General features: G+C 35.6%; 3 protein-coding genes across 3 annotated transcripts; all 3 read left to right on the top strand.

Annotated features, from left to right (window-relative positions):
- On the top strand, positions 1-2,681 carry LOC116179352 (putative inorganic phosphate cotransporter). Its single transcript, XM_031499135.1, has 6 exons — positions 1-540; positions 879-1,066; positions 1,116-1,364; positions 1,413-2,001; positions 2,055-2,293; positions 2,344-2,681. The coding sequence occupies exons 1-6, from the start codon at positions 507-509 to the stop codon at positions 2,530-2,532; spliced, it is 1,488 nt and encodes a 495-aa protein (XP_031354995.1). The 5' UTR covers positions 1-506; the 3' UTR covers positions 2,533-2,681.
- Positions 2,682-9,697: 7,016 nt separating this feature from the next.
- LOC116179665 lies at positions 9,698-20,953 on the top strand. The gene is made up of 8 exons (XM_031499477.1): positions 9,698-9,840; positions 17,710-17,793; positions 17,841-18,038; positions 18,081-19,097; positions 19,148-19,232; positions 19,978-20,366; positions 20,412-20,575; positions 20,623-20,953. Exons 2-8 carry the CDS (start codon positions 17,731-17,733, stop codon positions 20,897-20,899), a joined length of 2,193 nt encoding a protein of 730 aa, XP_031355337.1. The 5' UTR covers positions 9,698-9,840; positions 17,710-17,730; the 3' UTR covers positions 20,900-20,953.
- Positions 20,954-22,084: 1,131 nt separating this feature from the next.
- On the top strand, positions 22,085-22,909 carry LOC116179769. The gene is made up of 2 exons (XM_031499600.1): positions 22,085-22,295; positions 22,347-22,909. Exons 1-2 carry the CDS (start codon positions 22,230-22,232, stop codon positions 22,686-22,688), a joined length of 408 nt encoding a protein of 135 aa, XP_031355460.1. The 5' UTR covers positions 22,085-22,229; the 3' UTR covers positions 22,689-22,909.
- The last annotated feature ends 1,302 nt before the right edge of the window (positions 22,910-24,211 follow it).

The raw sequence follows: 24,211 nt of genomic DNA, 5'->3' as shown, positions 1-24,211 counted from the left end.
ATAAACTTTTACAACTGACCGCAAGCAAAAACTGCAAGGGTTCCGTACCGTCAATTTCGGGCATAGTAGGCGAATGGCAGAATTTGAGTTTTTGACCTTGGAGGTGGAGGATCGATTATAGATTTGCACACATACGAAAGATTGAAGTTCAAGATTTAATTACCCGACCCAGGTTCGTTCACTGTGCAATGAAATCGTGACGAAATAATTGGAAATTAATGAACATTTAATTAGTGACCTCCAATAAGGTTTGTCTCATTCTCAAACTGGACGTACCCCTTTGCGTTATCAATTTTGATCGTAAAAGTGGGGCAAAACTTTGAGCGAATACGATTTTAGGAATCAGACACCTGATTATTACGTGTAGGTACTTAAAGAATATAATGTAATACATCGATATATACATATATATAAAACCAACAGTCGCGGTCCGACTCAGTGTTTCAAAAGCTCTAATCGGGTGTTAGATAATTTAAGTGTGAGGTTTTTCGGTGATTAATCTTGAAATGTTAACCGGTTGGAGATTGTACCTCTCAAAATGTAAGTACCGATTATTAAATAGGAATTTCCTTAATGAAATGCCAGCTGAATCTTACCCAAGACCACCGACCTAAATTATATAAGCAAGTGAATCTGGTTTCTGTACTTAAATCGGTTTTTTTTGCCTTAATTACAGAGTACCGACCGCTAAAAAGTGCAAATTTTATTGGCGAGAAAGTAACACAATTAAATTTCTTTTTTAAGGCCAAGGTGTGCTAAAACCACACAATATCGCACCATTTCTAGGCAGCCAATTAAAAAATTAACCTGTTATTTTGTATACATTAATTGACGCGCTCACTTAAATTCTCATTAGGCACCTATTTGGCTTCTTTCAGGTTTTATAATTCCGCATCGGTACATCGTGGCGATTATGGGATTTTTGGCGATTTTAAACGCGTACACCATGAGAACGACGTTGTCCATAGCAATTACAGAGATGGTAATACCAAGGAACAGTACATCGTCGGGCGATCATGGTTGCCAAGTTGAGGGTGATAGTGAGGGCGATGGGCCAATTATAAAGGTGATCATTTGAATGTCTTCCGTCTCTTTCTAATAACTCGCCGTTTTAGAATCCGGAAGATTTGTACGACTGGGACGAAACAACGCAAGGGCTGATTCTGAGTTCTTTCTACTGGGGGTATGTTATTACGCATATGCCTGGGGGTATTTTGGCGGAGAAGTTTGGTGGCAAGTACTCTTTGGGTATCGGCATTTTGTCTACGGCAGTCTTCACATTGATAACACCCGCGGTGACGAGGCTGGTCGATGGTGATTGGCGATGGTTGTGTGCTTTGCGAGTGTGTGTCGGTTTGGGCGAGGTAAGTGACAGATTCTCTCCGAGAGTTTACTGACCAAAACGATTGCAGGGCACAACGTTTCCGGCCATAAACGCTTTGCTAGCAAAATGGGTACCTCTCAGTGAGCGATCGCGTTTGGGTAGCTTAACGTTCGCAGGCAGTTTACTCGGAACAGTCCTCGGTACGTCGCTGAGTGGTATCCTGATTAAAGAAACTCAAGATTGGGCTTCCGTCTTTTATTTCTTCGGTGGATTTGGAGTAGTTTGGTTTGTGATATGGACCCTGATGTGCTACTCAGATCCCGAATCGCATCCCTTCATCAGTGATAAGGAAAAAAATTTCCTTCGCAAAGAACTAGCGAATGTTTCGAACGAAAACAATCCGATACCTTGGAAGGCGATCTTGACATCGGTCCCGCTTTGGGCGTTAATCGCCGCACAAATTGGACACGATTGGGGATTCTTCGCTATGGTTACCGATTTACCCAAATACATGAAGGACATACTCAAATTTAAAATTGACGAGAATGGACTTTGGTCATCGCTTCCGTATGTGCTCATGTGGATCGTTTCCCTTGGATCGGGTTGGCTCTGCGATTGGATAATTAAAAAAGAATATATGGGCATCACGTTCGCTCGTAAATTCTTCACAACAGTCGGTAATACGACCTCGTCTTTCCCAGTGACATTCAATAACGTAAACTTGTTACAGCATCCATGGGACCGGCCGTTTTTATAGTGGGCGCCAGTTACAGTGGCTGCGATCGATACTTAGCCGTTGCGCTCTTCACCATCGCCATGGGACTAATGGGCACTTTCTACTGCGGAATGAAAGTTAACGCTTTGGATTTATCTCCAAATTTCGCGGGCACGCTTATGGCAATTGTAAACGGAATCGGTGCCATCAGTGGCATCATCACCCCATATCTAATCGGCGCACTCACTACCGACGTAAGTCTCATTAAAAACGGCATGTTCAGCCTTAACTTATCCTTTTTCAGCACACTTTGGAGGAGTGGCAACTGGTGTTTTGGATTACCCTAGGCGTATTTACCGTAACCAACATCATCTACGTAATTTTTGCGAGCGGCGAAACGCAATGGTGGAATAACGTCGATAAAAGCGAAACGGGGACGGTCGACAACACCATCGATACGGCGTTAGGCAAAACTGTGATGCACAATGTTTAGGGGTGCCTTCTAAACAAACTTCAAGAGTCTGATTTATCTACCCTCTCATAATGAGAGTAAATGTAAATTATTTATATGTAAATATTAGTTTACCTTCTCTGTGATCATTGTTAATTTTTACAATTATTATTAAAGAAACATAAAAACCACAATTTGGTCAGGTATTGATAAAATTAAGGAATTTGATATGGTATGGGCCGATGTGATGACAACTTACAGGCCTTGCTCTTTTATCAAGTGTTACGACCTGTTTTTCTACTAGATTTTGAATAACGAATACATAAAATTTACATGCGAATGCGAGTGTGACCTCAGGCTGACCTATAATAATCGAAAACGTTTTGCAAATTATAAAAGCATGCAAGTGTCCAAGGTTTATATTGCAGTCGTACTTCAATGAGATTAGCGCATCGTCCTTATTTGGGAGCTTCATGTTAACGTCAGAATCATCATTTAGAAAAAAATGTTAGATCATCAAAATTCTTTTTGACCACTGCTGCTCTTGGTTGGCAAGTACCATCGATTGTATTGGGATACTGTGGGTAGCACTCAATTCTAATGTTTGCATGTTTGTTAATGTCATGTTTCACTTTCACATGTTACCATTACAACAAATATGCAGTTTCCCATCACTTCTTTTCGAATCGTCTTTCATTTGTACCATTTGGTGTGCTTAGGGGCAGCGCTGGACAGTATTCGATTTTGTAAATACTTTTTAGTATTCAAATCCTTTAAAGTATTCAAATACTTCGTAATTAAATACTTTTATGGAAGCAGTATTTGTATTTGTAACTCAAATACTTTCACAAATATTTAGTATTCGAATACTTCGCAAAGTATTTGGATACCTCGTAAAGTATTCGAATACTTCGCATAGTATTTGAATACTTAGGTAACCTTCCCTTTTTACCAAAAATCGACTGCACCAAAATTTCTCGGGAAAACACTTTTTCTTATTAATTTTGGTGCGTAGAATTCAAAACAATTCGTACTTTTTTGATTAGACTTCTCAATCAAAACTTATAGACTAGAAACCAATTTCAAAAAAAAATTCAAAGGGCTGTAACTTTTGAACTAGTAGCCCAATCTTGGAACTGTTTGAAATTATGGATTCTACGGGCCAAATTCTATAAGAAAATGTTTTCCCGGTCGATCTCAGACAATTTTTTTTCCGGCCTCAAAAATAGACAGTACTTTTAAGTTATTCAAATATTTGAGAACAATTTAGAAATGTTTAGGGAAAGGTTCCATTGTCACAAAATCAAATATAAAAATCCGATACATCTGAATCGATAGTCTACATAACTTAAAAACAATAGGGACTTTTTTTATATCCTTAAGACCATGTGTACCAATTTTCAAAGCGATCGCACGTTTCTAAACAAGTTATCACGCACACGGACAAACGGATGGTCAGAAATGGATCTGCGTACGTATCATGTTTCACGATGTACGATCGCTTTGAAAACTGGTACACGTATTCTTAAGGACATAACTGGTACGAGTATAAGAAAGGTCCTGGTAGGTACCCCCTATATAATAATATAATAATAATGATACACTTTTACTCCCCTTAAATACCAATATAAATAACAATAGAAATATAAAAAAGAAAACCCCATACAAAGTATAACTTGATTTTTTATCTAGTATACTATTTTAAATTTTTAATGTATTTGAGTGTATTATTAGAATACTTTTTTGTATTCGAATACTTTTTATAGTATTCGAATACCTTTGAAAGTATTCGAATACTTTTGAAAGTATTCGAATACATTCTAAAGTATTTGAATACTTATTTTTTTAAGTATTTGAATACTTTTCAATGTATCTGTATCTAGTATTCGCTTGTGCTGGACGTAAAAGTATTTAGTATTCAAATACATTTGATTTGTGTAAAGTATTTACTATTTAGTATTCAAATACTTTTGGAAAGTATTCTGCCCAGCTCTGCTTAGGGGGACGTAATACCTATAGTAAAATTAATAAGTAAAAATCCGTTACAATAACAAATAATAATAACAATAAGAAATTCTGTGTATAAAGTTGGGCCTATTATCGTCCTTGTGGACCAATCCCTTTGCAGATAAGACACCTGCTATAATAATACTCTTCAAGAATGATTATGTTAATTAATCGTGTAATTAAGGAAAGACCATAATTAGGTCAGAATGATATCAATAGCATAAGTACTATATGCTAGCTAAAGTTTAGTTCACATTTGCTTGACATTGACGTTTATCGGTAAACTGTTAATTTACCTGATAATTTTTGTGACGATAGTTAATTAGAGAAATAATGAACTTGTGGAGGAAATGCCTTTGCGAGAGTCCAAGTACCAAGAATCTAAAATCGGAGAACAAAACGATTTGTTCAATATACATGAAGATAATATAGGCTACCCAAATAAAATGACAATTGAATAATTAATATTTGATAACGTTTGTTACTCAAAGCATTGATTATACACACTGTATAATCAATGCCAAAAGGAAGTAAACTTGAAAACCTCTTGGTTCGTACACGGTAGTTCCTTGGCCTTAACTTAAGGCCGACCCCATTACGTTATTTGCATTAAAATAGATTAAAGAGAATAGCCTTATTCTGTATTTAATTACTCAATGGTAGGATGATATACAAATAGAACGACCGGCTACCATTGATATTCTAAATTTGCATTGTATAACATGTTGCCTATCATCACTTACAATATATCTCATAAGTTTACAAACATAACACAACATTTATTAAAATTTATTCGCAATGTTTCATTTGAAATTATAACACTTTGAGATTTGATTTTAAGAAATGGGGTCATGACTCATGATATTCTTAAAAATTCTACCTTTCAATCGTATAAGATTTTCAATAATTTCTAAAATTCTACTTTTTGAAATCTTGGAATTCCAATTTTTATATACAAATTTTCAAAACAGAGGATTTTATATGGGTACGTGCACGTGAAAAGTATTTAAAACCAAATTCCCAACACATGCACAATAAATGTCTACAATTTTACGTTCTGACACCTATTTGGATCATTCAAAGGGATCCTTCAATAACCTCCAAAAAATAAAATCCCATCTTATTTTCAAATTATAGAATTTTTCAAAACATTTTCGTTTACGTGTAAAGTTTGTGGTGCGCCAACTAGTTGTATTCATGGATATATTATGTTTAAATAATCTTGGAGGGTAATATATTACCCTCCAAAACGTTTCTTACTGGTGTTAAAAATGATATAAGCAACAGATAAAGTTCCATTTTGAATTAAAATTGTGTACTTTTTTAGAAAATTCACACTCACAGCAAACCTCGATTACATTACATTACAGGGGTTGATCTTTTTTGACGTGTTCTGCATTTGACACGATACGTTATTTTTATTGTACAATTTGAGATGTTTAAATTGTGTATTTCTTCAAATTTCTTTTTTATGCATCCCTTTGGTTAAACTTTTTTGCAATTTACTCATTTTGAAAAACTAGGAGTACCCTCGGGAGTACCTAGCTATTCAAACTATACTCTATAAAGTTAATTTTGGTGGTAATGATCCGAGTTTTAAAATACAAAAGCTATTCAATAGAATCATTAATTGGTTTAAAACTGATAGTTTCAAACTTAGTAAATTTCAAAAAAGTTTAACTGTAATATTATAGTAAAAACTAAAACGTTACCATTTGTACTTTCTGAATTCCGTCATCTCGAATTGGGTTGTAATATTAAGAACACAAGATGTTGTCCTCCCCAAATAGATTAAGAGTTAAGAATCTATTTGGGGAAGACAACATCTTGTGTTCTTGTTACCATTTGTGTTGAACAATTCATCAACGAAAATGGGTTTTCAAATGTAAAAGTACAATCGAGAAGAACCCCAGGCCTCCCTTGATGCATTGCTTACCAAAATTACATAAAACCTCCTCACGTGACTTTACCAATATACCATTGAGAGTAGGTAAATTCACAAGTTAATTCATCAATTTATAAATTGTCAAAATTATTAATTCGCACTTTAGGGCCTTAGTAAATTTGAACTCAGACTTTACAATTAAAAACTCTATAGATTTAATCAATAAAATTAAACATGTAGTGGTCCCAAAGCATGCTGTTCTTATCAGTTTTGACACAAAGAATTTGTTTCCCATCTTAGGTAATATAGCAGTGGCGGTTTTAGGTACATATAGGCACACTAGGCACGTGCCTAGGGGCGGCAGCTTTAGGAGGCGGCATTTTTTGCAATATATTTATTTTAGGTAACATTTTAAGTTTTAAAATAAGTCCCCTAACAAGTTATAAATGACAAAAATGTTTAATTAAAATTGTGAAATAATTTGGAATTGGTATATAGATTCTTTTCATACTTATTAGTTTTCAAAATTTCATATTATAATTTGATTTTTATTTTAAAATTTATTTCAATTTAAAGATTATTTTGGGGCGCATATCTTTCGGTGTGCCTAGGGGCGCAAAAAATTATATTTAAATTTAAATCCGCCGCAGCTGACCTTAATGATAGTAATTTGAGCGACGCGGAAGCAAATGATTTTACTGCAGAAATGATGTTTAATGTTTGTTTACAACAAAATTGTTGTCAATTTAATAGTAAATTTTACAAACAAGATTCAGGTCTGAATATGGGAGACTGTCTCTCACCATTATAAATTGATGTTTTTATGAATAATTTAGAGAGAGCTTTACTGTTTAAAAGACGTGTGATAGTCTGGTACAGATATGTTGACGATGTTATTTACCTTTTCAAAGGTATCTAGGCTACTAATTTGCAATGATAAATTTGAATTTCAAGTATAGGTATAGAAAACCTACTTATACACAGATAATATTTAACTCATAAATTAGCAGATTTTAATTAATTTTAATTAACAGAGCTTTGAAAATTCCCATGAAAATTGATAAATTTAATTAGTAAATTAGTTAAATTAAACAGGTAGCACTCAATAATGGTTATGATCCAAATCTTGTGGCACGTATGATTAATAAGAGAAGATATATAAGCTAGATTTACGTAATTGTTGTGAATTAACATTAGATGACGATTGTAAAAGAACTTATTTTGGAAGCATCCACCATTTGGGTTTCATAGCTGTTAATTGATTCAAAAAGAATTTAGTAAATCAAAAATATTTGTTCCATCGAACATTAGTAATCAATTTTGCAAAAGCAAAGATACATTAGAGAGGTTAACGAGTTCGGGGGTGTATGAGTTACAATGTGGTAGTTGCAACAGTATTTATGTCGGTATGACCACTCGTACTTTTACAGAGCGAATAAATGAACACTAGAAAGCAATTATAAGGCCGATAATTTATTAAATTGCAAATCTAATTTTACTACGCATGTTTTGAAGACCATACCAATCATTCCTTTGACATTACTAAGAGTGCCAAGATTTTTCATTTACATGATAATTACAAGAATTTAATTAACTTAGAGCAGTTTTAAATATTACAGTCGATTCAAGACCAGACTGTAAGACTATGTTGCTGGCCTTTGTCGATAATAAAATTTGGCCATTTATCCATATTCAGTTCGTATCTGAACGTATATGTATAGTTATAGAATAAGATGATTTAGTTTTGCAATTAATTAACCACAGTTAGAGGGCCCTTTGTAGGTATAAATCATGTATTAGCTAATCTAATCTCCCTTTTTTCAGTAATTTTTTTGGATTTGGTTTGAGGATGTTATTAATTAAAACAATATGGACATTGTTAAGTTATCATGTCAATTTAAACTTTAAAACTAAGACGAATTTTGTAAGGTTCATCTCGCTAACAGCTGTTCAATAATTGACTTTTTGTAGGCTTTAGGTAATAATGGCATTATTTTGCGAAAACATATTTTACCTAATATATGTATATGTCAGCATTTTATTTTATTAAATTAATGTGGTGAAGATATGAAGTTTCATTTTCTCTTTGATACTTAAGAAGATACCACATAAGAGTATGGATCGTCATCAATTCCATTTTTTTAAAATTAGGTAGGTATGTAGTAAAAACCTTTTTAGAACATTACTGCAATGAAATCATTTATTGTATAAGTGAATCACGTGTTTGTATTGCTCTTTTCAATACTTTTTCGCACTTTAACGATCTTGTGCAGATTAACTAGCTAGGTAATCTTACAGAATGCTACTAATTTAAAGGAAATTTCGCAACTTTAACGGATCTGAACAGTTAATCTGCAGATTAACCCGCCAATGTGCACATTAACGTTTTTTTAACATTAGCGGTAACATATATACCAAAATCAAAAACCTCTAAAGTCTAAATGATTGTGAAAATATTACAAAATGTAATTAAAATGTTTTAAGTTATTGTCATCGCGATATCCATTTTTTGCAATGAAATGAAATTTTGTTTATTTAATCTGGTGGGGCTTTCCCACCGGACGTCTACATTCGACTTATATGAGTAATTTGCTGCAAAAACTTACATTTAAAATTACAATGTTTTTAGGTAGACCAAAAAGCCAAAACAAAATTTTTTTCATCAGGTAGATTTTCATCAGTAATATCTCAAGTGCATAAAAATAGCCGATTAAGTTTACTTAGAACTTTAGAAGTACGTCGACTCAATTTGCTATATAACAAAATTTTGGGCGGAAAATGCATCAGCAAGAATTGCTCAAAATGGCTGACACCTATCCCCTACGATTTACTATACGATCTACTGACTTTATTTCACGAGTAAGTATCAAAAGCAAAGCTGTTCTAGGCACGCCTAAAATTTTTGAAACATCCCAAATTTTGGGCACAGAGCAGATTCAAACTTGCTGACAGGTAAAAACTGTTCAATTGCACGTATAGCCTATAGGTAGGTAAATCATGTTATTTCTGTCGAATAAAAGGTTAAAAACCACAAGCGTTTTCCAATTTTCAGCACTCCATCCATTTGTTCGAAAATAAGAAGGATGCTTCCGGCTTCAAATTTCCGGATCATTGAACGTGGTACTGAAAGACAAAGGCATCAGCCGTTCTTGTAAAGTGCCAATTAAACACTAAAATAATCTGATGATGATGGTGTATTGTATTAATTTAGTAAACTGATCTACATATTATACATTAGAAAGAGAGAGCGGAAGTGTAACTTCCGCGAGGGGAAGCAAATGCATCACCGCGTGTATCGTCCTTGTTGTGCTTTACTCGGATTTTTTCACGCTAAAGTTACACACATTCGAAAAACCCGTCCCGCAAATAATAGGTGAAGTGGTCTGAAAGGTGTGCATGTGCGATTGCTTCTATTTCGGGCAACCACCAGTGAGGATTATAATTGGGAAGACACTTCGGTGAGTGTAATATTTTCAAAAAAAAATAAGAGAAAAAGTTTGGAATATTGCGCAATTTTTGTGTCTTTCATTTTTGTTATTTTGTTCCTAATCAACAGGATGTGCGCTTGTTTTGTCGGCGATTGAGTTTTTATCAAACTGATGGAGGTTTTCCACTTTAAACCGAAAAACATCTATCTTCGTCCTCCTGATGTTCATGGGTTTTTTTCGGTATCAACAATGTACATATAGAAAGGCATATCTTTGCGATGCGATTTCATATTTCAATGAACTCACGCATATTAGCGCATTTTTATGTAAGATACGCATATCTTAAATTTTTAAAAATCGGACCGGAACGTGACGTGAGTATAAACGATTTATATATCTTACGGAAGCGCAATTTTGCAACTAACGGTGCTAGAGCTAGCCTAGCGTAACAGTATATTACCTGTACCTCCCTTGCACCCCATCGAAGGTATTTCTGAATTGTTCCCCCTTGAAAGGGCGATAATCAACAGCATTCGAGACAGCCTTATTCGTTTTCTATTTTGTAACGTTCCACATCTGGTCCCAACTTTATGCTCTGGTAAACCATATTAACAAATACAACAATGAGTAACAAAAGACAATGCACTTAATTTATATTGGATAGCCAGGTGCATACATCTGCCTTGTCGATTGCAGTTACTTTAATACTTTTGAGCATGGAACGAGGAAGTTTGTAACTAATTTCAAAAGAAATAACGAGAGAAATAAGTAGCGATTTCACATTATTTATGTAACAACAGTTACCGAGAGAATTTCTCGCGAAAACAGTTTTTCTTATTAATTTTGGTGCGTAGAATCCAAAACAATTCGTACTTTTTCGATCAGACTTCTCAATCAAAAGTTATGGACTAGAAACCAATTTCGAAAGAAAATTCAAAGGGCTGTAACTTTTGAACTGGTAGCCCAATCTTGGAACTGTATGAAATTATGGATTCTACAGGCCACATTCTATAAGAAATTTTTTCCGGGTCGAACTGAGACAATTTTTTTTTTCGGGGCTCAAAAAAAGGCAGTGTATAACCTTCCTTTTTTACCAAAAATCGACTGCACCAAAATGTCTCGGGAAAACAGTTTTTCTTATTAATTTTGGGGCGTAGAATCCAAAACAATTTGTACTTTTCGATCAGACTTCTCAATCAAAAGTTATAGACTAGAAACCAATTTCGAAAGAAAATTGAAAGGGCTGTAACTTTTGAACTAGTAGCCCAATCTTGGAACTGTTTGAAATTATGGATTCTACAGGCCACATTCTATAAGAAATTTTTTTTCCGGGTCGATCTGAGACAATTTTTTTTTCGGGGCTCAAAAAAAGGCAGTGTATAACCTTCCTTTTTTACCAAAAATCGACTACACCAAAATTTCTCGGGAAAACAGTTTTTCTTATTAATTTTGGTGCGTAGAATCCAAAACAATTCGTACTTTTTCGATCAGACTTCTCAATCAAAAGTTATAGACTAGAAACCAATTTCGAAAGAAAATTCAAAGGGCTGTAACTTTTGAACTACCTAGTAGCCCAATCTTGGAACTGTTTGAAATTATGGATTCTACAGGCCACATTCTATAAGAAAATTTTTTTTCCGGGTCGATCTGAGACAATTTTTTTTCGGGCCTCAAAAAAAGGCAGTGTACAACCTTCCTTTTTTCTAAAAATGGACTGCACCAAAATTTCTCGGGAAAACACTTTTTCTTATTAATTTTGGTGCGTAGAATCCAAACAATTCGTACTTCTGCCTTGTCGATTGCAGTTACTTTAATACTTTTGAGCATGGAACGAGGAAGTTTGTAACTAATTTCAAAAGAAATAACGAGAGAAATAAGAAGCGATTTCACATTATTTATATAACAACAGTTACCGAGTTGCCAAATTAATAACAAATGGGTTGTACTACCTTCCTACTGGTAAAACTGAGCCTAATACCTACCTCCCTATCCCTGGTTTTTAATATCCAAAAGAAACTTTTTTCAATTCCCAACAATGAAATGCTCATGCCTCGGCTCATTGATTGAATAGCTCCCATCCCTGCTCCCTTCCATCGCTTCCATCGAAAGGGCGAATAAAATTTAGACACTGTTATTGACAACACGGATAAAGTCGGGATAATGTTGTTACCAAACGTTCGACGTTTCGCGTAAATTTGTTCATAAAGGAAAATTCGTCCCACAACAAGGAAAAGCGACGGTGATGGGGTTGCAGTATCCAATTTATTGATACAAAACTAGAAATTAGTTTACGAAAACGAAGAAGCGAAAACTTTCACTGGTTTCACGGCAAATGCGTATCTTTAACCTCAACTGACATCATACACTTAGGAACGGACTCCAATCCATGGTATTGCAATAAATTCACCCAAAGTTGAATGTCCAAATATGTCACAAATCTTATAAGAAAAGTGACATCAAGAGGCACTGGAGCTTAGCACACAAATCCATAAATTTTGGTCATCATTTCACCTGTTGAGGATAATAATAATAATAATCATGTCGTTTATTAACGACATGATTATTATTATTATTATTACACTACAACATTATTATTACACTACAACATTTAGGTAAAAGGAAATATAAGAATCCTCAAAAGGATCCCGAAAGACGCTCGACCAACTGCAGCGTACAAACTCTCCCATTCAATTGAGGATTGCATTCTTAAACAATCACAGGCTCAAGTGGTGGAATAGATGGGAATCGCTGCAACATCAAAATATAATGGTGGAGCTGGGATGTACCTTATACTTTCGTTAATCAGATTATGTAACTTTTTATTCGCTGGTAAATAAAATGAAGCCATTTTCAGAATTCTACACGGTGATTCCCTATGTGCACTGATCAAGAAAGATGGCGGATTATGAAACCAAGATGTCATTCTATCTGATTTTACCACAATCATTGACTCGTTCACTCGCGGACTCAAAATTTAACACATCAAAATGCGAATTATTCTTCCTCTCCGAAAAGAATAAAGATATTTCAACGAAATTTGACAATATTTCTCCTGGAATGAATATAATTTTCATACATTTGGATGCAGATTGCTGTGATGGAATTAATGAATGGACTAATTTGGAACTTGAATTTCCTTTTTAGATCAACAAAATTGGGATATTGTGAAGGCATAAGTGTGGTGTCACACTATGCGTTTTTACCGCTCCCGCTAAAACGGATGCGGTTTGACAGGATGAGATCTACTTGTCACACTATTCCGGTTTAAAGGGATGCGTTTTTGCTATATTTTGGCAGTCTAAGTAGTGGCATGTCTCAATTATTGTTAAAGATGGTTTGTGCGCTTGAGGCGGAGGGGCTATTGCGAAAGCAGATATATTGTCAATATTAGATTGATCCTTTTAATTCAGGACGAGAATCTAATAATAGGTTCGCGAAGTTTTATGAAAAAATTCGAATGAACAAGAAAAATTTTTTTGTATATTACCGAATGTCCAAAAATTCAATTTCTACCCATGATTCCTCCCTACAGTTTTTATCTACATACTCTTTAGATTGTTTTTCCCACAGTGCAGTTTTTGCATGCACGCACTCGATGAATAAACCGACATCAAACATTGTAAACCTAACAAAACACCCGGTTGCATCGCTCAGTGTGACAACTGATGACAACCAACGTGCAACAACACGTGGTTTCATGTCATTGTGGTTGTCATGTCATCCTGCGCAGCGGCAGCAGGATGCGGTTGCATCCGGTTGGTGCGGCGAAAACGCATATATGTGACTGGTACCCTTTAATAACGTGTGATATTATCATCCCGTCAAACAGGAGCGTTTTAGCGGGAGCGGTAAAAACGCATAGTGTGACACCACACTAAGTCAAAGTATTGACAACCTATCTCTAACTGCATCAAAAGATACAGATCAAGATTTTTAGCTGCTTCCCTTTCAGAATCTAATGGATGGTTGTATGCATTGCTCAGAATCCCTTGGTACTCTTATGGATAATATACCTTTCGGATCTCTATTGTACTTCGTATCTGTGCTCCTCACACATGTATTTGCGGTGAATTAGATAACGAAGACGGAACACACGGATTAAGTTGTAAAAATAGTTTCGGACGCCACTCCTTATAATATCATTCATTTTATAGCACATGTTAAATTGACATCTTCATAGGTTTGAATGAGAACATTAAGTCGCTATTTAACCGTAAGGGTAGATAAACTGAAACGGATGATTGTGCATTCTAATGAAATTTGTCATTATTATTTCAAATGGGACGCGGAGTACGATATAAAATGACGTTCAGCACAGATGACATGGAAACGACCGCGTCGGCAGAAACTAAGCATGTTATTTTTGACGTCTAAATTAAATTCAGAATTTCCAGAAGCTTTATAATTTGGCTTCTGCCTCGGCTATAAAATAAAGTTTTGTCACTAACCATCTCGTGAAAGTTAATTGTCTCTATGTTTATCTATGTCTTTAGCAGTTCCGTACAATAATATTGCACAGTACCTTCCGCCTTGTACAATTTTTGGTGGTATTGCAAATTATCTCGGGGCCTGTTCTCTTTCATCGGCTCTTTTTTCTATAAGGTAAAAAAATTTTTTTTGCTCTTATTATAAAATGTTGAAACTGAGGTTGAAACTGTATCACATCTAGTGAATGCATGTTTAAAAGCTATTAATTTTGGGCTCTTTATGCTCAAATTTGTGCTTTTGGACAATTTCTTTGGAGTTATTTTGAAGAAAAGCACGTTTTTCATAAAATTGCAGTAAACTCATATTAAAAAAAGTGTCACCTCCTTAGGCCTCCAATGGGGAGGTATGTGCCTCGGTATGTGCTAAGTATTATAGCATTTTTATTGGCTTTTCAATATCACAAATCTAAAACCTTACCTAATTTCATTTTACATGGTTGTTTGTGGATACCTTAACCATAATCGGTCATGTAACGAAAAATATTTGATGTACCAGTACCTCATATTGTAATGTCATATCAAATTTTCTTCAAAATTAGGTATGGGTACGTAATTTCAGAAAGGAAAGGGATTTCCTTTAGGCGGAAATAGAGGGTTGCTTGTAGTTCCTTTAAACACAATCAATTAAATAAACAAAAAATGGGTTTTAAATAATTTTTAAATAATTTTTTATTTATTCATTGTGACTAAACAGTAAATTGTCTACATCTGTCACTGTTTATAATGATGATGATTTATTATTTGTTTTTAGTTAATTTTTTTTAGTTTTTTTAATGCCTACCATTATGCACTTATTGCATTCGTCTCGGCATTCATGTCTTACGACTACGATTTGGTAAAATAAAAAGCTAATTTCGTTTATAATGTACCATGAAAATATATTGTTTATTGAATAACATATATGATACACTTATTATTAGGCAATCTATGTAACGTAAACTGAATTACATGCGATGAAAATTAATGGTTCTGCATGATCTGGAGTAAGGCCATCATCCCTATTATCAGTTAGAATAGAGCTTCCCTTACTAAAAACACGTTTTGACGATTAGGGGTGGGCGATTACAGGTTTGAATTATATCGATAGTCGATTATTACAAATAATTGATTAATGAGATAATCGATTAATCAAATAATCGATTAATCAGATAATCGATTAATCAAAATCAATTATAATCAAATAATCGATTGTTCAAATAATTGATTATTTAAATAATTGATTAATCAAATAATCGATTAATTTAAAACAACAAACCCGATTATCGATTATCATTTTTTGATTTCGATTTTTTTGTCCAACGCTAGGCAATATATGTCGATTTTTTATGAATTTTAGAGGCAAGATTATAGCCTTTTCTATATTTTTTGGTTGATTGGCTACTGTGCATAGTTTTTCTCATTTTTCAGAAATATTAATTTTACAATCGATTTAAAACAAGTTCACTTTCTTTTAGAAGCAGGACTTTATAGTCTTTGTGATATTTTTAGCGAATTTTCCAACTCATGTTTGAAGGCTATTATGGTCACATTCTCCGCCCGTCCGTCCGAGGCCTTAACTACTACAGTTTTCAATATATTTAGTTCGTTTTGTTTGCATTCGGTATCTTATAGCTCTGGTAGCTGAACCAAGAAGAATCCTCGGAAAAATGTTGATGATTAACGGGGAAGTTTTGGAGGTACTGCACCAGCCCGTTCATTCTACGCACCAAAATTAATAAGAAAAAGTGTTTTCCCGAGAAATTTTGGTGCAGTCGATTTTTGGTAAAAAAGGAAGGTTTGTACACTGCCTTTTTCTGAGCCCCGAAAAAAAAATTGTCTCAGATCGACCGGGAAAAAAATTTTCCTATAGAATGTGGCCTGTAGAATCCATAATTTCAAACAGTTCCAAGATTGGGCTACTAGCTCAAAAGTTACAGCCCTTTGAATTTTTTTTCGAATTTGGTTTCTAGTCTATAACTTTTGATTGAGAAGTCTGATCGAAAAAGTACGAATTGTTTTGGATTCTACGCACCAAAATTAATAAGAAAAAGTGTTTTCCCGAGAAATTTTGGTGTAGTCGATTTTTGGTAAAAAAGGAAGGTTATACACTGCCTTTTTTTGAGGCCCGAAAAAAAAATTGGCTCAGATCGACCCGGAAAAAAAATTTTCTTATAGAATGTGGCCTGTAGAATCCATAATTTCAAACAGTTCCAAGATTGGGCTACTAGTTCAAAAGTTACAGCCCTTTGAATTTTTCTTCGAAATTGGTTTCTAGTCTATAACTTTTGATTGAGAAGTCTGATCGAAAAAGTACGAATTGATTTGGATTCTACGCACCCAAATTAATAACAAAAGTGTTTTCCCGAGAAATTTTGGTGCAGTCGATTTTTGGTAAAAAAGGAAGGTTATAACATTGCCTGTTTTTGAGGCCCGAAAAAAAATTTGTCTCAGATCGACCCGGAAAACAAATTTTCTTTTAGAATGTGCCTGTAGAATCCATAACTTTTGATTGAGAGTCTGATCGAAAAAGTACGAATTGTTTGGATTCTCGCACCAAAATAATAACAAAAAGTGTTTTCCGAGAAATTTGGTGCAGTCGATTTTTGGTAAAAAAGGAAGGTTGTACACTGCCTTTTTTTGAGGCCCGAAAAAAAAATTGTCTCAGATCGACCCGGAAAAAAATTTTCTTATAGAATGTGGCCTGTAGAATCCATAATTTCAAACAGTTCCAAGATTGGCTACTAGTTCAAAAGTTACAGCCCTTTGAATTTTTTTTCGAAATTGGTTTCTAGTCTATAACTTTTGATTGAGAAGTCTGATCAAAAAAGTACGAATTGTTTTGGATTCTAGCCCCGTATAGCGTCAAAGGAGAAATGATCGCCTTTTTTAAATCTAAAATTACGAACGTAATCTTGTTAATTTGTGTAAGTCTATTATTACCTAGGTGCTTTATTATGTCATACAAATTTCTTCTGCTAGTCTTTTAGTTTGAGCCCAATGTTGCGCTCTGTTAATCCATTAAATAACACCTAATACATTAAAGTTAAGTGACCGGACTGAAGTGATTAGCAAAGACAATGCAATTAACTTATTTAATTCTTTCATTTACGGTCCGAGGTAAGTAGGTGATTCAAAACTGGCTAATTGCAAAATTTCACAATTTGTGCTCTAAACTGTCGATGATCAAAATGCAGAAAGTGCTGCACTAGATTGAAGCTAATTTTAAATTATGATTAATTATGACCGATAGGTATTATAGTGAAATCTAATGCTTATAAGTAGATTTAAATGGGAAAGTTTTTCACGAGCAAATAACCGTACCATATATTTTGCATAATATTAAAACTTCTCTTACTTTCATTTTAATAATAATGCACAATTGTACAATAATGCGTCTAAATACTTTCGCTTACACACAAAGTCTTTATTTCAGAAGTCGCTCGATGAGCCAACAATGGCAAATACGCCGCAATCAAATCATCGCATTTCGGGTTATTTGGAGAAGAAAGCCAAATTGGTGAGTGTCTCCAGTTTAATTGTTTTTCCTTTGTAATAAACTTGTAGAGACTGGGTTCGCCGTGGAAAAAGTATTGGTTTGTGCTGGAAGGGCGGCTGCTACTTTACTACCGGTCGAAGGACGAATACGAATCCCTCAGTCCTTGCAAGGGTTCGATTAATCTTTGCCCGCCCTGCAACGTAAAACCGGCCATGTCAGTTAGTGGCGTTTTTCAAATCGAGTGCCGTGCCAGCACAATCATTTTGGTAAGTTTTTCTTAGTCGATTTTTTTTCAACTTGTCTTGTAGCGAGCGGAAGATCGATCTCAACAGGAACAATGGATGCAATCACTACTCAGTGCAATCGCCCAACCACAATCGAATTCAAATCGTATGAGTCACTTCAGGTACTCGCTGGACGATCTTCCCATTCCAAACCAAAAACCGGGAAGATTATGCCGTCAAAATACAATGCCTCATCGCAACTCCCCATCCTCGAAAGACATAATCGAGCGTCTCCAGAAAATTGGCGCACAAACCTATCGTGTTACCACTGGTGCTATAGCGAAAATTACTCAGAAAGATCAAAATGGCGAAATACAGAAGTCGCAAAGCGCAGAGCAATTACCGCAATACAGCGTGATACTCGAGGAAAATTCTTCTGAGAAGAACAACGATATTGGTGTGAGTGTAGACAATGAGCATTACGTTGCAAGTGCAGAAGTCGATGAAGAAAACCATAACACGGAGGCCCACATTCGCACAGAGAATCAGCGCAATGTAGATCATATGTACGACAGATGCTCAAGGCAGTCCTTGGAGGATGGTTACTCGACGGTTGATAAATTCAAAGACACAGAGCACGAAGTTAGCAACGATCAATATGTGATTACGGACAATGAGTTTTTATACTGCGCTATCGACAACCCAAAGGAGGCATTGTATGAGGATCCTGAAAATTTGAAGGTTGAACCTTCACTACCTCCACGTCCGCACCTTCGCAAACACTCTGAAGACGCATTTAGTCAAGCTTCCTCAAATGAAGACACAAACAAAAGAAAAAAAAGTAAGTTTCTCTTCCGTCACTTACGAAAGTATGATAAAAAGTTAGATGAGGAATTGAAAAAGAAACCGAAAAGTAGGACGGCGAGTTTCTTGAAGCGGGTTTGGAAAAGGAAGGCGAAGTCAATTGATGCTCAAGAAGACGTAGCGTATGAGGCGATCGATTATGAGGTGATAGAGAAACAGATACAGCAAAACAAAAATGATTTGCAGATGCTGCAGGAGTTACAGGATATTTTGGAGTCGCGCAAGTGTATCTTACAGGTTTGTGCGTATAGGCTGCCATCGTTTTTTAGCTGGATTTTTGATTGTAGGAAAGGTTGAAGTCGAACAGTCAACGTGCAACAAGAAACTCTCTCCCTAATGTAGATAAATTGGAATGTGTCGAAAACTGGGAAGGTTAGTAGTAAACTGTTAGTTTGGGAATACTGTCCAACCTACTATGTCGACGTTTAACGTGTAATAGAAAAACGGTACGCGTCAACTCGCCAAGGGCGACTCGCCATCGGACCACTCGCCACCGGCTGACTCGCCAACGGGACAACTCGCCAACGCGACAACTCGCCAACGGGACAACTCGCCAACGCGACAACTCGCCAAGGGGACAATTCGCCACCGCGACAACTCGCCAACGAAATATTTTTCCCTGTTTAATGTGTCGTTCAAATAACGATGTGATTGTCAAATTTTTTGTTCAAATAATAATTTGCAGAAGATGTCGTTATATCAAAATGCAGTAATAGAAACAGGTATAGGCGGTTGGGTCTTCATTCAAATATTGACTACAATTTTTCGATAAACTTTTTTTACAAAATTAGGGAAATTGACTATTGCATTTGTGGGATGCATTTGTATGACACATTAAACAGGGAAAAATATTTCGTTGGCGAGTTGTCGCAGTGGCGAGTCGTCCGTTGGCGAGTTGTCGCATTGGCGAGTTGTCGCGGTGGCGAGTTGTCCCGTTAGCGAGTTGTCGCGTTGGCGAGTTGTCGCGTTGGCGAGTTGTCCCATTGGCTAGTCAGTCGGTGGCGAGTGGTCCGGTGGCGAGTTGACCGTGTCCCTAGAAAAAGCAGTTCGACAGAAAGTCCCAAACGGACTTATCGAAATCAATACTTTTTTCCTCTCGTTCATTAAGTTGTTTCAGATAGAAAAAATGAGGAAGTTAAACCAAGCATACCACCAAAACAATTATCGCCATCGAGCACTACACTTTCACCCTCTGACAGCTTAAACAATAACGAAATTAAATCAATAGACGAAATTCTCGAGGATTTAGATAAAGAAAAGGAAGCTTCAGAATCAAAGCAGAAAGTAAAGGAGTTAATAGAAAAATTCGAAGTCCAAAATGAAGATGATGTTAAAATGCGTCCAAAATCCAAACAGCTGCACTTTATCATCGGAACCGATAGTTGCAGCCGACATTCAGAGGGGCTTAATGAACTCCTAGAAAAACTCTGTAAGGTTACCTGTGCGCCAGTGTTAAAACCTGGCGTTACCAGCAGTTTGGTAACTCCTACGCTAACAGATGAAGAGGTATTGGTCTCTAATGGTTATATTAATACAGAAAGGTGTTTTTAGTGGTTGAAAGTGATGCCAATAAGATATAGGCGGCTATCAGAACCCGATTACGACATTCCTAGATCTCATCGTTCTTTGCATTTGCCAACACCTGCAAAAACTTCAGAAACCCCGATAATTGCGACAAGATTCTTTGGGCCAATTTTAATCCCGGAGGCTCGACCGTAAGAACTCGTCACCAACTACTAAAACTTCTCATTTTTCTTTTTAGACGAGGCATCGATTCCAAACCTTCGACCATGGATCCGGATTCGTTAGAGGTTGACAGATCAGATCCGGTTTCACACAATTTCCAAAAGGAGGATCAAGTGATTTATGCGCAGCCCAAATCGCTGTCTGTTGGAGTTGAGGACTGCGCCGAAAATATGCCAAGCGACCCAGACTGTGATAAGAATGCCAATGAGAATTTAGAGGGTGCAGTTGCAGTAAAGGAAGAAATGTTTGTAGATTCCTTAGAACCTCTTGTTGAAATTTCTACTATTTTTTGAATCTTTCTAGTATGATCCATTGAACCAAAGAAATTTGTACTTTGATAGCTAAAACATTGTTTGATTTTACTTATCCTGCCACTTATCCAAACATATACAGTGATATTCATGTAGAAGTAGACATAGGGATAATTTCGTATGTTTACTTTTACGTGATAAAAAGTCTCCAGAAAGACGCCTAATTTTATGCAACCAAAGTAACTACCTACAACAAAAAATAAGGATTTGCCTGTCATATTAATTTTAATATTATTGCTTTGACTTCCCTATTCTAATTTCGGTTCGTGTGCGATGTATTCGACTAAAGAAAAAGTTGATATTTACAATTGGTATAGTGCCGATAACAGTTAAAGGAGCTTAAGAGATTTATTTTCTGTGAACTTTATTTGTTTCAAGAAGTTATTTTGGTTGCATAAGATTAGGCGTCTTTCAGGAGACCTTTTTATCTTGGTCCCCTCTCTGCTTCCTTCTTTACCGGTAAGTGAAGAGGGAGGAAGTCCAGCAAGACCTCCATGGCAGATGTAGGTGTAGTACTAATGCTCCAGTAATAGGTCCTAGAACAGGTTATTTGTTGCAGCCTGTTTGGTTGAGTCTGGGCTGATTTTACTTCCGCTTTGGACACTTCAAGATAGGTCAAAATAGGAGAGGCGGGGATTTAGTCCCCGTTTTCTCCCCATAAGGCTTCAGCTCATTAAGGCCGTAGTAACATTGTTGATCGCCATGGTGATGTGAGGCTTTATTAAAGACTCTTCTGGTGGTTTTCCTGAGCTTTCCTAGCTCATTATTCTACCAGGGAGTGTTTCTATCATCTTTCCTCAAAGGAAGAGAGAAGGGCATTATTGAGCAGTAGCATCTCCTCGTACAGTGCCCAATCTGTTCACGAGAATTTCGGTATGAAAGTTCTGTTTGATTCTCTATTTCTACGCTGTAGTAAATTTGTTTGAATTGTCATTAGAGTTACCAGGTTAAACATCACTTCTAGAACTGAAACGTGGTTTTTTATAATTACCTACCTACGTTTATTGTACCGATTGAACTTAATTTAAATACAGATTAAGTAATCTAGAGAATCAAGGTTTTCTAAATATTAGAAGCATTCTTATTGTCCATCTCAATGCCATTGTCATTTTTTGCTCCGTCACATTCGTTGAAATGATTTTACATAGTCACCAGATGATATTCAAATAAAAAATATTAATAAATTGTGTTTACTTTTTGGTCTGCTAGTTCCAAAAAAACATTACAGTTTGATTTTGTAAGTACCTCTACTTCTGTAGCGATCATATAAAAAGGAGGCCGAAAGTCTGTTAGAGACATTCAATTCTACAAAATGAAATACTGCATCGCTTTCGTGCTACTACTTGGCGTCTCCCTTCAAACCTCTGCAAAAGATGATGTGAGTAAATTTCGAATCATACAATAATTTCTTTTAATCAAACAACCGTAGGAGGAGCAGATGGCCCGCAACCTCATGAGCTGTGCCGAACAAGAGGGCCTTTCTAAAGACGCCGTGAAAGAAATTGCAAGTACTGGTAAAAGGCCAGAGTATTCCGTGATGAAGTGCTTCGATAAATGTATGATGGAAAAGGTTGGAGCAGTAGGTCCTGATGGAAAAGTTAATGAGGCCCCATTGATTGGGCTTTGTCTAATTAAATATCCAAAGATGGACGAGTCCAAATGTGCCAAACTCCTTAAAGAATGTGCGTTTGTTGATAAGCATGACAAATGTCTTATGTGTTACGAAGCCGTAACATGCTGGGACAACAAGATCAAGCAAATGACATCATAAAGAATTTATTGACAGCTGCCGACTTTAATCATTGACTAACAGATTATAATGTCTTCCATTTCTTGAAAGCTTTTAAAGGTCTTTAGTTTCAATTGTCCTCTTCTATAGTTGTATGATCTGTTTTTGTTTATAATTATTCTCATTTATAGTAGCTTTCTCTTTAAAATCGCTTATTTTTTGTGCATATTTTCGCTTTATTGTTTAAGTTAGCTCTTCTTCAGTTCTACACGCGCATATGATGTATTACTTCCATTTATTATTATATTTGCATTTTGAAAACTAAATATGTTTGTTTCATTGTTTGATTTTTTATATACAGAGTCTAAATGGAATGTGTAGGTATAGGTATGTAGTATTGGGTAGATCACTCTTAAGCTGATCTGTAGGTAATCTGTGCCATTAATAAGATAATTGTTTGTGCTTATTTGTAAAACTGGTAGTATTAACCTTTGATTATAAAATACAATATTCAGAGGTATTAACATTAAATGGCATTCAAATTTCAGAATGCCCACCAACCGCTTAATACGCCCGAAAAGAACAATAATTGGGAAACTAAACGCCAACAACTAAAGGGGGAAATCAAAATTAATTCATTAGGGCCAGGGCTCAATTTTACAGCGGTTTAATTTGAACATAGATATATTAATATTAATCTATTAATTTGAATGATTATTTCTGACATCTGACGTTGGTGAAAGGAAGCCCCTCGCATTTTTACGATAACATATTTGCGATAACTTTAGTTAACATTACATTACACTTTCTCTGGTGCATGCTCTCCTGCTGCCTACATATCAATATGTACGAGTTTCTTACTGAATCTCAACATTCATGCAACAACTGATAAATTAAAAAAAAACGAAAATGAAGTGAAATACGAATTAACTTTTGGTAAAAGATACCAGGGAGCACTTAGTACTAATTCCTTTGAATTTTGTAAGTGGTTGGGACTAATTAATAACTATTAACCGTTAATTTACCAATTATTCTAAAACGCAATAAACACATTGTGGACTTGCACGTCTTCTTGACCCTCAGAAGCTTGCAAGAAGTACCCCGACCCCGAGAGCCGAGGCCTATGTTAGGGGACTGTAAGCACCTTAAAATTTCTTCTCGTTACTGGGGAGAGCTTAAAAAGCAGTGTTCGCAAATACTGAATGAAAAATTTCGAAATGTACCTCTTTGAAACGAAAGAGTAACTAAAGAGAAATGGTACCTCATTGAAAATAAAACCCTAAAAGGGTTCGAAACCATTGTAAAATGTTAAGAAACTATGAACTGCTAACCGTTTTCGAAAAGTAATGCTCAAGCTTGATGTGGATTAATGGAAATATATAACGCAATTTTGTGTCAGAGGTGACCCAAACAAATATTACCCAAATGGACCAAGCGTTCAAAATATCTTGTCAATTGAGTCATCAAAACTCCAAAGCTTGGGTATCTTTAAATTTGTTCTTTACTAAAATCCTAAAAAGTATAATTTACTTACACTGAAAAGTTAAAGAAAATACTTGATTTTA

The sequence above is a fragment of the Photinus pyralis genome, unplaced genomic scaffold (genome assembly GCF_008802855.1).
Source record: "Photinus pyralis isolate 1611_PpyrPB1 unplaced genomic scaffold, Ppyr1.3 Ppyr1.4_LG8, whole genome shotgun sequence".
Lineage (NCBI taxonomy): Eukaryota > Metazoa > Arthropoda > Insecta > Coleoptera > Lampyridae > Photinus > Photinus pyralis.
This window is presented reverse-complemented; position numbering and strand designations above follow the sequence as displayed.

What these genes read in the sequence shown, in the direction of transcription:
- LOC116179352 (XM_031499135.1), top strand. Translation starts at nt 507, where the DNA reads ATGTTAACCGGTTGGAGATTGTACCTCTCAAAAT. An exon ending in TGTGTGTCGGTTTGGGCGAG is followed by an intron (nt 1,365 to 1,412) that starts GTAAGTGACAGA and finishes AAACGATTGCAG; the next exon opens with GGCACAACGTTTCCGGCCAT. An exon ending in TCGGCGCACTCACTACCGAC is followed by an intron (nt 2,294 to 2,343) that starts GTAAGTCTCATT and finishes ATCCTTTTTCAG; the next exon opens with CACACTTTGGAGGAGTGGCA.
- LOC116179665 (XM_031499477.1), top strand. Translation starts at nt 17,731, where the DNA reads ATGGCAAATACGCCGCAATCAAATCATCGCATTTCGGGTTATTTGGAG. An exon ending in CGCGCAAGTGTATCTTACAG is followed by an intron (nt 19,098 to 19,147) that starts GTTTGTGCGTAT and finishes TTTTGATTGTAG; the next exon opens with GAAAGGTTGAAGTCGAACAG. An exon ending in CTACGCTAACAGATGAAGAG is followed by an intron (nt 20,367 to 20,411) that starts GTATTGGTCTCT and finishes AGGTGTTTTTAG; the next exon opens with TGGTTGAAAGTGATGCCAAT.
- LOC116179769 (XM_031499600.1), top strand. Translation starts at nt 22,230, where the DNA reads ATGAAATACTGCATCGCTTTCGTGCTACTACTTGGCGTCTCCCTTCAA. An exon ending in AAACCTCTGCAAAAGATGAT is followed by an intron (nt 22,296 to 22,346) that starts GTGAGTAAATTT and finishes AAACAACCGTAG; the next exon opens with GAGGAGCAGATGGCCCGCAA.